The sequence below is a fragment of the Petromyzon marinus genome, chromosome 12 (assembly GCF_048934315.1).
Source record: "Petromyzon marinus isolate PM22_M1 ecotype Great Lakes invasive population chromosome 12, UKy_Petmar_22M1.pri1.0, whole genome shotgun sequence".
Classification (NCBI taxonomy): domain Eukaryota; kingdom Metazoa; phylum Chordata; class Hyperoartia; order Petromyzontiformes; family Petromyzontidae; genus Petromyzon; species Petromyzon marinus.
Genome location: NC_133678.1, coordinates 2,040,650 through 2,052,751, shown reverse-complemented (window position 1 = coordinate 2,052,751; position 12,102 = coordinate 2,040,650). Strand labels below are relative to the sequence as shown.

The 12,102-nt window shown below is 52.4% G+C and overlaps 1 protein-coding gene across 1 annotated transcript in view; it reads right to left on the bottom strand.

The window, feature by feature from the left end:
• Window positions 1-1,251: 1,251 nt before the first annotated feature.
• The window catches only part of LOC116941700 (uncharacterized), a 29,188-nt gene continuing 18,337 nt past the window's right edge, over window positions 1,252-12,102 (bottom strand). Inside the window, exons 11-17 of the mRNA XM_032953036.2 lie at window positions 11,903-11,956; window positions 10,437-10,577; window positions 8,849-8,932; window positions 7,982-8,057; window positions 7,703-7,755; window positions 5,668-5,724; window positions 1,252-4,194 (exon numbers count right to left, since the gene is read on the bottom strand). Of these exons, the coding sequence (XP_032808927.2) occupies window positions 4,147-4,194; window positions 5,668-5,724; window positions 7,703-7,755; window positions 7,982-8,057; window positions 8,849-8,932; window positions 10,437-10,577; window positions 11,903-11,956 (513 nt within the window). The 3' untranslated portion in view covers window positions 1,252-4,146. The remainder of the gene's footprint in view (window positions 4,195-5,667; window positions 5,725-7,702; window positions 7,756-7,981; window positions 8,058-8,848; window positions 8,933-10,436; window positions 10,578-11,902; window positions 11,957-12,102) is intronic.

Here is a 12,102-nt window from a genome sequence, read left to right as displayed (position 1 = left end):
CTACTGTTCGCCTTTTGGCGTTCTCTGGTCTGACACTGGTCAGACAAGGCGATCAAGAAGGTTGTCTCTGGTGTAGGCCAATCAGTTTCAAAGACATTGCATGTATTATCATAGTATGTTTGCATGTTTTTCCACAGGTACATATATATGGTCAATGCACATTTGATGTTTTGCAATAGGTTATCCATTTGGTGCTTGAACATCGTAACACTTTTTTTATTGCTAGAAAGAATAAAACCTATTCTTATTGTTCTAAATAAAACTCACATTTGTCAATAACACAGTGGGCCTCTAAAGCACAAAGATATAAGCGTCGACGTAAATAGTGACAATTTCACCCTCGCTGGATGGCGTCTCGTCCTCTCAATCAATGCCAGAAATTCCACATTCCACTCCTGTACAGTGCTAATCTAACGTGCCGATCTGTCCTTGCCAAACAAATCAATGTGTGCATAACATAAAAAACACAGACAATTCACTCCCTATGCTTCTCGACATAAGCAAACAAAAATATGTCGATTTGTGTTTGTTTGTTGACACATCCCATCGGCCACATGGCCTCTACCACCGTCTGAAAAATAAGTTAATACCTCAGTGGGCATTGCCCGGCTAGATGGGGGTGGTTACGTGACTTGCTTACCTTTCTTGCACTTTGCATCACTATCGTGTATTTGTGTTATGTTATTGGAACGTTCTTACCCGCCCCTACTGGACATCTGTTAAAAAATAACTTCATAGCTCATCAGCTTCCTCCAGTATAAACATTCAGATTCTGCCTTCTCTTTAGCCGATCGAATTGTCAACTGCCCCACTACGGTCCAGACCACCCCTCCGTGCGACTGCTGTGTAAATTGTTCGGCGCTTTGTGAATCTTTTTTTCTGATAGATGGTGCATAAAACGAGTATATTCCTGTGTGTGTACACCTCTGTATCTAAATACAGCCCAAGTGTCTGTTTTCACAGGGGGCGGTTGGGTTGAGGGGAGCAATTCGGAGCAGGCGTGGCCACACGTAAGTCACCACCCCCTCTGAAAACAAACGCCGTTCCCCCGTGCAGCCCCTTCCCCCGTATCCTCGTCTCTCCTGACTCTTTGCTCCCCGTTTCTCCGTTCCTTTTCCATCCTCTTCCTCATTTCCCATTCTTTGTGTTCCGTTTGCCAGCAACCTTGACTCCTACTCCCCTTCCCGTGATGGCGTGTAAAGAGCTGCTACTGCTACCCACGAATCTAACATACCCAACAGAAGCAGCAACTCACGTTTCAATCAACATTTTATTGAAAGATACACACTGCAGAGTAGTACAAATAAACATTCCGCTTCTATACACAAACTCAAAAGGCCGACCTGTTATACATTTCCCATTGACACCCGGTGTTTTCACGCCATGCAGGACTCCTATAACAACAACAAAAATGCCACGAGAGAGCGTCACGTGTGCACTGCGAGTCCAAATTACGCAAATGAGATTACACACAAGCAGCAATATTCGCCCCCTGCTGGCAGACTGATGCCCGCTTGTAGGCCTCGTGCTGCACACGTGTGAGTTGAGACGCGAGATGAGACGCGACGCGAGTTGCTCATCGCGCGCAATGCGCTCTGAGATGCCACCGCGAAAAGTAGCGCGGCTCTGTCAAAACAAATACTCATTATTACTGCGCAAAGCCCTCCTTGGCACTCTCTCGTCGCGATGGACGGTTCTTTTCGCGAGACCTCTGGCGAAAGCGTTGCGCCCTTGATTCCATCGTCAACCCAACGACGGGGCGAACGTCCGTGAGGCTTTAGCCGCACCGTCACGACGTGGACATGCCGTGGACATTCGCGTCCACGCTTGCACTCAACTTGGCTGCTTTTTGCGCTCTGCACAGACTTCGCCGCTGATCAGTGGCATAACTATCGAGTATAACAATTGTATGTGATGATGATATTTTACTGAGTGTACGGGCGGTGCAACTGTATCTGACCTCACATGGGCTTGGCGGGCCCAGGCGCCAAGGCTGTGAATCAGAGAGGAATTTGTACAGGGGGGGACCCCACTTACATTCCTTGTACCAGGGTCCATGCCGATCGCGCTGCACCACTCAAGCCTCAACCTCGGAGCTTCGCCGACCCTACTGCTACTATGTTTATTTTACCATTTAAAGCCCACTGAGATATTAGCTATTTTTCAGAGGTGACCTGGTAACAACACACGATAGCTCATCAAAGTGTCTTATCGTCATCATCATCGCACGTGGTAATTTATAGTAGCAGCTAAATAATATAAATACATGTTTCTTCATGTGGATGGGGAAAACAAGAGGACTCGGAGAAAAAAATCCACTCGCTAAAAGAGAACACACAAATTCCAATATACAACAGGCATATTCAGGGTTGGGATCGAAAACAAGGCCTCCTGCATACCATGCGAGGGAGATAACCTCTCGTCATCTCAGCGAGATGTTATCTCGTCACAGCTCGCATTCTTGGGTCCTTGAAGAATTTTTTTTTTGAATTTGGGGAGTGCTTTTTATACCATAACATCAAACGCAATTCCTGGGCCGTGATGTCTTCTCACAGTGTAAAAAAAAACTCGATAGAGAGCCTCAATAATTGTAATAATTCAATTTATTTATCCAAGAATGCCTCACTGTGTTTGAAGAATCCTTTTCAGAAGGGCGGCTGCATTTAGATGTTTTGCCACTTAAACCATAAACAATTTTTATTACTGGTAAACCAGGGCTCACATGGGGCCCGTGTCCCGGCTGTTTGATACCATGAATCCACAGTCATTCATGGCACACCGTGTATGTGCGTAGCGTACTGTATACCGTGCAGCCGATACTACTATCTCCGCAGATGCGGGGCAAGAAATGCAGTCATAGGTACTACTGTCCCCAACTCTCACCTCGTCCAAAAACCCTAACCCAAAACCCTAGCTCCTAAACCCTTAACCATAACCCTAAGCCCGACTGCCTAACCCATAACTTTTAACTCTAAGCTCTAACTGTATACCCAACCTCTAACCAGCCTTGGTTAACAATACATCCGCAGTAATAACCAGGGCAGCTGGGGGGTTCTAACCTCAGCAGCAAACACGCTACCGCTCAGCCATGTCACCGCCCCACTGAACTCCGCCGAGAGAATCTGGCCTTGACGGTGGCCTTTACCTGAAGACCTCCCGGCCGCGGCCTCGGCTTGGCCTGCGGCCTTGACCTCGGCCTTTGCCTAGGCCTCAGGGGTCTGGGCCTTGAACCCAAGGCAGTTTATCATCACAAAACCGTGACCCCTAATCCTACGTCACAACACGAACACTAAAGCGAGTAGTCCGCATTCATATTTAATCAACTGGGCTGTGAATGGACAAAATGTGAGTCTACGATCGGTTAAATATCTGAGGCCTGTCCCCCCTGAAAGATGATTTCTAATATTTCATACTTCAACAAAGGGCCTCTCGTCTCGATAACGGAGCGAGTATTTCACACGTAAGCCTCATCCGGTCTTTGTAAGTGGAAGTTTACATATTTCACTTTTTGCAAAATTGGCAGCCGATGACCCACTCGACCGTCATAATGACGTGGTGCCACCGCGTAATGCTCACGGCATTCGCAGGGAGAAGGTCTGGGTGGCAGTTGTGCAAGCAAGCCGTGCACACTGAAGGGTGGACACTGCCGTGTCCTCGAAACACCGGAATAATTCAGCGGTGGGGTACCCCGGTTTTGCCCGTTTAGTCCATCCACAGCGCGTAATGTTTATTTATATTGCTTTCTGTAAGATAACAATAATAAAAGAAATTTAAATGGTAAAAAAACACGTGCAATCGCAAACCAATTCTGAAACGCGCAATCCAATGCCACGGGACCCCGTAAACACGGAACGTCGGGCCAACGTCAGCCAACGTTGGCCCGACGTTGCACGTCGACGGGGCAGTTCCTGTAGATGACTAAATTGGGACTGCCTGCTGCTGCGCGGAGACGCAGCTGATGCCAAGTCACCGCTCGTCAATCGCTGATCTTCCCCGAGTTCCATCTTCCGCTACATTTTTCCCAATAGTTCGTTGGAGCGGTCGCGGTTTCCCTGCCCGCGCCGTTTCGACGACGCGGCCGCCGTGCACCGCCGTCTGCAGCTACGCGAGACGCTCCCAGCGCTCTCAGCGCTCCCTTCTCTCTTCTCACACGAAGCTCACCCCGCTCGAGGGCCTCTCGTCGTGGTCACCCTCCTGCAAGCAAGAACCACCACCCCCAGTGAGCCACCACCACATCCACGTGTGCGCTGCAGACAAGACGGGTGTAGTGCAGGCAGGTGTGGTACAGGCAGGTGTAGTACAGGCAAGTGTGATACAGGCAGGTGTACTGCAGGCAAGTGTGGTACAGGCAGGTGTGGTACAGGCAGGTGTACTGCAGGCAGGTGTAGTACAGGCAAGTGTGATACAGGCAGGTGTACTGCAGGCAAGTGTGGTACAGGCAGGTGTGGTACAGGCAGGTGTACTGCAGGCAAGTGTGGTACAGGCAGGTGTGGTACAGGCAGGTGTACTGCAGGCCGGTGTGGTACAGGCAAGTGTAGTACAGACAGGTGTACTGCAGGCAGGTGTGGTACAGGCAGGTGTGGTACAGGCAGGTGTGGTACAGGCAGGTGTGGTACAGGCAAGTGTGGTACAGGCAGGTGTGTTACAGGCAGGTGTGGTACAGGCAGGTGTGGTACAGGCAGATGTACTGCAGGCAGGTGTACTGCAGGCAGGTGTGGTACAGGCAAGTGTGGTACAGGCAGGTGTGGTAAAGGCAGGTGTGTTACAAGCAGGTGTACCGCAGGCAGGTGTACTGCAGGCAGATGTGGTACAGGCAAGTGTACTGCAGGCAGGTGTGTCACGGGCAGGTGTGGTACAGGCAGATGTACTGCAGGCAGGTGTAATACAGGCAGATGCACTGCAGGCAGGTGTGGTACAGGCAAGTGTGGTGCAGGCAAGTGTGATACAGGCAAGTGTAGTACAGGCAGGTGTACTGCAGGCAGGTGTACTGCAGGCAGGTGTGGTACAGGCAAGTGTAGTACAGGCAGGTGTGGTACAGGAAAGTGTAGTACAGGCAGATGTACTGCAAGCAGGTGTGGTACAGGCAAGTGTAGTACAGGCAGGTGTTGTACAGGCAAGTGTAGTACAGGCAGGTGTGGTACAGGCAAGTGTAGTACAGGCAAGTGTGGTACAGGCAAGTGTAGTACAGGCAGGTGTGGTACAGGCAAGTGTAGTACAGGCAAGTGTGGTACAGGAAAGTGTAGTACAGGCAGATGTACTGCAAGCAGGTGTGGTACAGGCAAGTGTAGTACAGGCAAGTGTGTCACGGGCAGGTGTAGTACAGGCAAGTGTAGTACAGGCAGGTGTTGTACAGGCAAGTGTAGTACAGGCAAGTGTGGTACAGGCAAGTGTAGTACAGGCAAGTGTGGTACAGGCAAGTGTAGTACAGGCAGGTGTGGTACAGGCAAGTGTAGTACAGGCAAGTGTGGTACAGGCAAGTGTAGTACAGGCAAGTGTAGTACAGGCAGGTGTGGTACAGGCAAGTGTAGTACAGGCAGGTGTGGTACAGGCAAGTGTGGTACAGGCAAGTGTGGTACAGGCAAGTGTGTCACGGGCAGGTGTGGTACAGGTAAGTGTGGTACAGGCAGGTGTACTATAGGCAGGTTTACTGTAGGCAGGCGTGTGCACCTGGGAATGTCTGGATGGGATGGCAGCGAACTCGCGGTAGAGCGGCTTCCTGTCGGCCTGCGGCGGAACGAACTTTGTGTTAGCAGCAGCAGCAGACAACGCAGGCAGCAGCAGCAGCAGGGACAGCAGCAGCAGTAGACAACGCAGGCAGCAGCAGGAACAGCAGCAGCAGGAACAGCAGCAGCAGGAACAGCAGCAGCAGGAACAGCAGCAGCAGGAACAGCAGCAGCAGGAACAGCAGCAGCAGGAACAGCAGCAGCAGGAACAGCAGCAGCAGGAACAGCAGCAGCAGGAACAGCAGCAGCAGCAGACAACGCAGGCAACAGCAGCAGCAGGGACAGCAGCAGACAACGCAGGCAGCAGCAGCAGCAGCAGGGACAGCAGCAGACAATGCAGGCAGCAGGCCCCAGCCGGATTCCAAGTCTCATTCTCCCACGTCCCGGTGCGTGCGAGTGCTCCCGCCGGCTTGGCAGAACCAGGGCAGGGCAGGGACGCTTCCTGTCCTGGCCTCACCACAAAAGTCAACAAGGTTGCCACCTTTTGCCAAATCCTTTGACGCCACCACAAATCTCGCCGACGCTCGCTACCTTCCGCCAGACCCCGCAGCTGCTGCGCGTTGGACACGCGACCTCCAAGATCCCTCCTCACGGCGTCCCACCCATCCATCCGCGTCTTATGTCTCCGGGCTCGCAGAGGCCACTCGAACGCCTGTCTCGGCAGCCCGGTGTCTGGCCATCTACTGTTGGAGAACAATCGGCCAACCTCTGTTCTCTCTCCCTCCCCTCTCTCTCAAGCTCTGCCACGGTTCACTCGCCAACCCCTACCGAACCCTCTTATCGAGCGCCCCATCATCAATGGTAATCGCACCGCTCCATAATATTTTTGGAAGGAAGCAAAAGCAACAACAATAAACGTTGACGCTTCGAAAATCTGCATGCGGCAGAGCAGTGCTTCGTAACTGGTGTGCCGTATGTACGCAGGTTGAACTTCTTTCGCGCCGTACGTAGCACAACCGTGCTAATTGGAGGTGCCGAGGTACACACTGGTGAGTCGAGGTATTTTTGGAACGATGGAAAACGAAAGAAGCTCACTGTTCGCAAGCTAGGACAGAGGAACTCTCCTCCGTGCCGTTCAGCAGCCAATCCAGCCCCCCCCCCTCGCTTCCCCCTCTCCATCGGCCGCGCGCCGCACGGCAGCAGACAGCCGTCAGCCCCCACCTCCGGCCCTCTCATCTCCCACCCGCGCTCACAGTGAAATCATGAATTTTGAGAAGCGCTCCGGTCGATGGTTTGATCATCGGCAGCCTGCCAGGTGCTTGCAGTAGGAGGCGATGCTGCTGCGTAAATTGAGTAATATTCCGCGTAATTTTACAGCATTGGGATGCTCGACCAATATGAGTTACATTACATTTTTTTTAATTGGTGCAATCCAGAGGAAACCCACGCAGAACAGGGGAAGAAAATACAAACTTCACACACTCACCCGCTCACACACTCACACTCGCTCACCCACGCACTCAAACACACTCACACACTCTGCAGAACAAGGGGAGAAGATACAAACTTCACACACTCACATCCACTCACACACTTACACTCGCTCACCCACGCACTCAAACACACTCACACACTCTGCAGAACAGAGAGAGAACATACAAACTTCACACACTCACACCCGCTCACACACTCACAATCGCTCACCCACGCACTCAAACACACTCACTCTGCAGAACAAGGGGAGAAGATACAAACTTCACACACTCACACCCGCTCACACACTCACACTCGCTCACCCACGCACTCAAACACACACACTCTGCAGAACAGGGGGAGAATATACAAACTCCAAACAGAAAGGCCCCCTAGTCAGGAATCGAAACCAGGAATTTCTTGCTTTCAGGCACAAGCGTTGCCCGCTTTAATCGGTAGGGTTGGCAAGTTTGCCACGGGAGTTTTACCCCAAGAATCCGAGAACTGCTGAATGCGCGTGGATGGTGTGGAATGTTGTTGTGGGGGCACTATGCGATGACACTCACGGATATTCTTGGAAAGGGAGGAAAAGGCTTCTCAGGGTCGCCTTGATTTCCAGCTGCCAGTCAAACACGAAAACAAAGAGAGGCGTCCGGGCACCATTCAAATGAGAGTTCTCTCCTGTATCCCGCACCACGGCACGCTCAAGCTTTCTGTGTAGAGCGCTCGGTAAATGCGGAACGTTGGGCCGTCGTTGGCCCAACGGATCCAACCACATGGTCAACATTGCATGCTTGCACTGCCCTGCTGCAGTGCACGTACCGGCTGCTCTGTAGTGCACGTACCGGCTGCTTTCACGTGGCTGTAGTGGTGCCTCGGGACGGTGTTCCAAGACGGTGTGGCCGCCCAGCCTCCCTGCGTCTGCACCGCACGCGCACACACGCACGCACACGCACGCGCACGCACGCGCACATAGGCACGTGCACACATGCAGAGAGAGACACAGCAGCTCGGACATCCACTCAGTGCCGATGGCTCAGGGATTGCTCCACCGTGTAGCGCGTTCATGCGGAGATCGTGCAGCGATTCACCCACCCGTTCCCCCAGTGAGTCTATAAAATTCGTCACCGACTGATTCAGGAATAGATTGTTTAATATTGTAGGTGGGACGCCACTCTATTCACCATAAGCACAGTTGCCGTCAGCTGTCAGAGTGTTCGTAGCAGGTAATACGATGATCAATTAGCCGTAGTACCGCCTAATCGTGGCAACCCTGGTATCAGGAGCCATACGCTAGCTCACACGCGGTACAGCAAAACGTGACTAATATCATGTCCTTTCTGTATATAGAGTGTTGCCTCCTCGCATGCGCGGGTTTCCTCTGGGTGCTCCACTTTCCTTCCCACGTGTATCAAACGCTCATTAATCGGCCGATGACACCTCAATAGAGGGCCGCAGAGCTTGGGCAATTGTTGGCGCCGGCTCGTGCTCTGGCTGCCGCTGCCTTTACATCTGTCTGTGTCCAGGCTCGCTGAGCTTCTCTCGCACCGTGCGCAGCCAGCCGCGCCAATCCTCGCGCCTCCAAGCCATTCTCTCTCTCAACGAGCAATTGGCGTGCGGCGGCGCGTTACAAGTTTAAATAAATCATCGTTGCCGCTGACCAGCTGCTACGTGGGTAACGCGATGGGGACGACGCTGTGGGCATGGCTCACGCGGCGGGACGAGACGCGCGGCAGGGTCGAGGGCAGCTCCTCGTTTTCGTGGATCGTCGTCATGGAGACGCCCGCTGCCATCACCTGGGCGAGAGAGGGACCGGAGATTGGTGACGGTGTCGCCTCCCCCCCTCACCCTCTCCAGTAGTCGATTGATAAAGAGCTGCACACCTGAAATCGGTTGGGATCGTGGGTTTGTGCTGCATGCCGTGTGTGCATGTGTGGCACCTGCAGGGTCTGCCCCATGACCTCCCAGCGGGCGTTCGACACTTCACGTGGCCTCAACGTGCACATAGCCTGGCACAAGCGCCGTGGTGACGTCACCGCTACTTAGTGGCATGTGGCGGTTGTTGTTGTTGTTGTTGTGTGTGCGCGTGTGCTCCGCGTGTGTGTGGGGAGCGGTGGCGTAGCGGTTGGCAGGGTGCGCTACGGCTCACGGCCAAAACTGGTGACGATTATCTGAACCGTTCCTGGGCCTGCCCTAGGTCGACTCATCCTCAGTTGAGTACCTGGCGCGGTGTGTAAAAACCTCACCGCCGGAGAGACAAACCTGGCCGGGGGTGGTGCTGGCGACGCACTCCCCCGTGTGACAGCAAAGGCTGCGATTTTTTGTGATTTGAAAAGTCCTATTACTTTATTATTACTTTATTATTTTTTACTTTATTATTTTATTTTTTATAATTATAACTTGATTTATTTAACTTAACAATTGTTCTATGTTTGATTGTTCTATTTCAATTAAAACATTTTAATATATACATGGTGGAAGCAATTAATATATTATAAGTTCTCATCCTTGCATTAGAATATATAGAGCAGTTCATATTTTGATAGTATCACGTGGTAATGCTCAATCACATGTTTAAAATCTATTACACAGTGAATATTCAACTGAAGCTTGACTTGAAAATTTTTTTTTATCGCAAATCAAATTGCAATATCTGTCAGAAAAATCGCAATTAGATATTTTCCCCAAATCGTTCAGCTCTAGTGTGGTTGCGTACGTGTGTGCGTGCGTGTGTGCGTGCATGTGTGTGTGCGTACGTGTGTGCGTTGGCTGGGTCATGTAGCCCGCATGCCCAGCCACCGCATGCCGAAACAGCTTTTGTTCGGCCGGATCGAGGGGGCTAAACGGGCGCGGCACGGGTTAGAGAAGAGATGGAGTGATGTGGTACAGGAGGACGTGGAACTGAGTGGACTTGCCGATGACTAGTACCAGCGGTGTCAAGATCGGACTCTAGAGGAGGCTCGTGAAGAATGCTACTGGGCAGTTGGAGGCAGTCGCCCTCCAACAACAACGGAGGGCGGAGGAGCGACGCTCACAACAACGAGCGGAGCGCCGGGTGGCTAAAGCACAGCAGGTTGGCACAGTAGGGGGCACAGGTGGTGCATCAGCCAGTCATCTCAGTTAGTCGACCCGTGGCACTTGGGTCTGCCCCGTGACCTCCTGCCAGCGGGCGTTCGACACTTCACGTGGCCTCAAGGTGCACATGACCTGGCACAAGCGTCGTGGTGACGTCACCGCCACTTAGTGGCGAATGGCGGTTGTTGTTGTGTACGTGCGTGCGTGTGTGCGTGCAACACCCACCTTGGCGCTGTGCGCGGCGGCCGGGAGGTCCGAGGGGGATTGGTGAAGAGGGCGGTGAGCCCAGGGCTGCGAGGGGGGGACTGCTGCACCTCCCTCCTTCTTCTCTCGTGCCAGGGACACGATCCGGCCTGGTTTCGTTATCTGGACCGCAGATACGACCCAAGTCAACGAAGCAAACTTGAGAAAGAATCGCCAACGGTGTGACCCCTGCGGCACCGTGTAGACAGGCCGCAAGTTCAGTTGGTTACTATACTAAACTATATTTTTATTTTATTTTATCAGGTATGGCCCACTGAGCTATGTAGCTCTATTGCAGAAGCGAGCTGGTCACAAATGATAGCTCAACAAAGTGGCTTGTCACGTGTGGACAATTAGAGCAGCAACGGCAGGCAGCTACTCGAAACGCGCTGCTGCTTCTAAACGTGGAGGGAAACCCCGGAGAACCCAGGGAAAAATCCACACCACCACGGAGAAAGAGACACACAAACTCAAGATATACAGGAATTAGGTTAAGGATTGAACCCACGACCTCCTGTATACCAGGCGAGGGAGTTAACATCTCGCCAACGTGGTTAAGGTCGCTCATTCAGTCTGAAACTCCCTTCCCTCAGCCATCTGTGCTCCTGTTAAAATCCAGCCTCAAGATCTTCCTTATTTCTTATTATTTTTTATTTCTCTGCCTATTGATTGACAACCTCTCCATCGGAAAACAACTAAACACATTCACCAATGCCACTGTGGCCTTAGAAGAAAACTAAATATAATGAGCGACATTTCGTGCAATGGCCCTTCTTCATAGTCTCTACGTAAGCGTTGGTGGATCGCACAAATGCCGTGAAACTCCCTCCCCCCGTGGGCGTCAAGGAGTTGCCATACCCTGTCTTGCTAGGACAAGGCGCTACAGCAAATGTGGATTTTCACCTGCTCCCTCTGTATGGGATAGAGCGTTTCCCACTCACATGTGTGCGCTTTTACCGTGCGCTCCGGCTTCCTGCCGCATGCCGACACTCGCTTTTGCGCGCTTTCAGATGCGCATCTGCGGCCGTCTGGAACGCTCTTCCTTTCGATATTATGAATCACTTTAATATCTATGTTGAAAACTAATTTCTTTAGAACCGCTATTTATGTTTCGTTTGTTGTCCTTCCCCCGCACATCCGATTAGCGCAGTTGGCTACGTACGGCGCGAAAGAAGTTCAGTTGTACATACAACTGACTAAGAACACCTTTACGTATAAAGGACAGCAGAGCTTTGGCAATCGTCAGTGGCGCCGCCTGACCGCCTGGCTGCTGCCTTCCCACATCTCTGCGGTTCCTCGCGCCTCCAAATCCGTGTCTCCCTCCCTCTTCGAGAGCGAACGAACGCCGCGCGGCGGCGGCGACGCAGCGCCACAACATGATTGTTCACTGTTCAAATCCTCAACGTGTTTGTGGCAACGGCGGCAGTGGCGGCGGTGGCGGTGCTTACAGGCTCCGTGTGCTGCTGCTCCCAGATTGACGGGCGGGTGTAGACGATGGTCGCCTGGAATCGCGAGAGGCAGGGTTAGCGCGGCGACGTCGGCCTCTCCCACAACGCGAGCGGAGAAACGTCCGCGTCGCCCGTGCTCAGCCAAGTGCGCGGGCCACGTCGATTTTGTGAAGCCCGGTGAGAACTCAGGGGGGACGGGA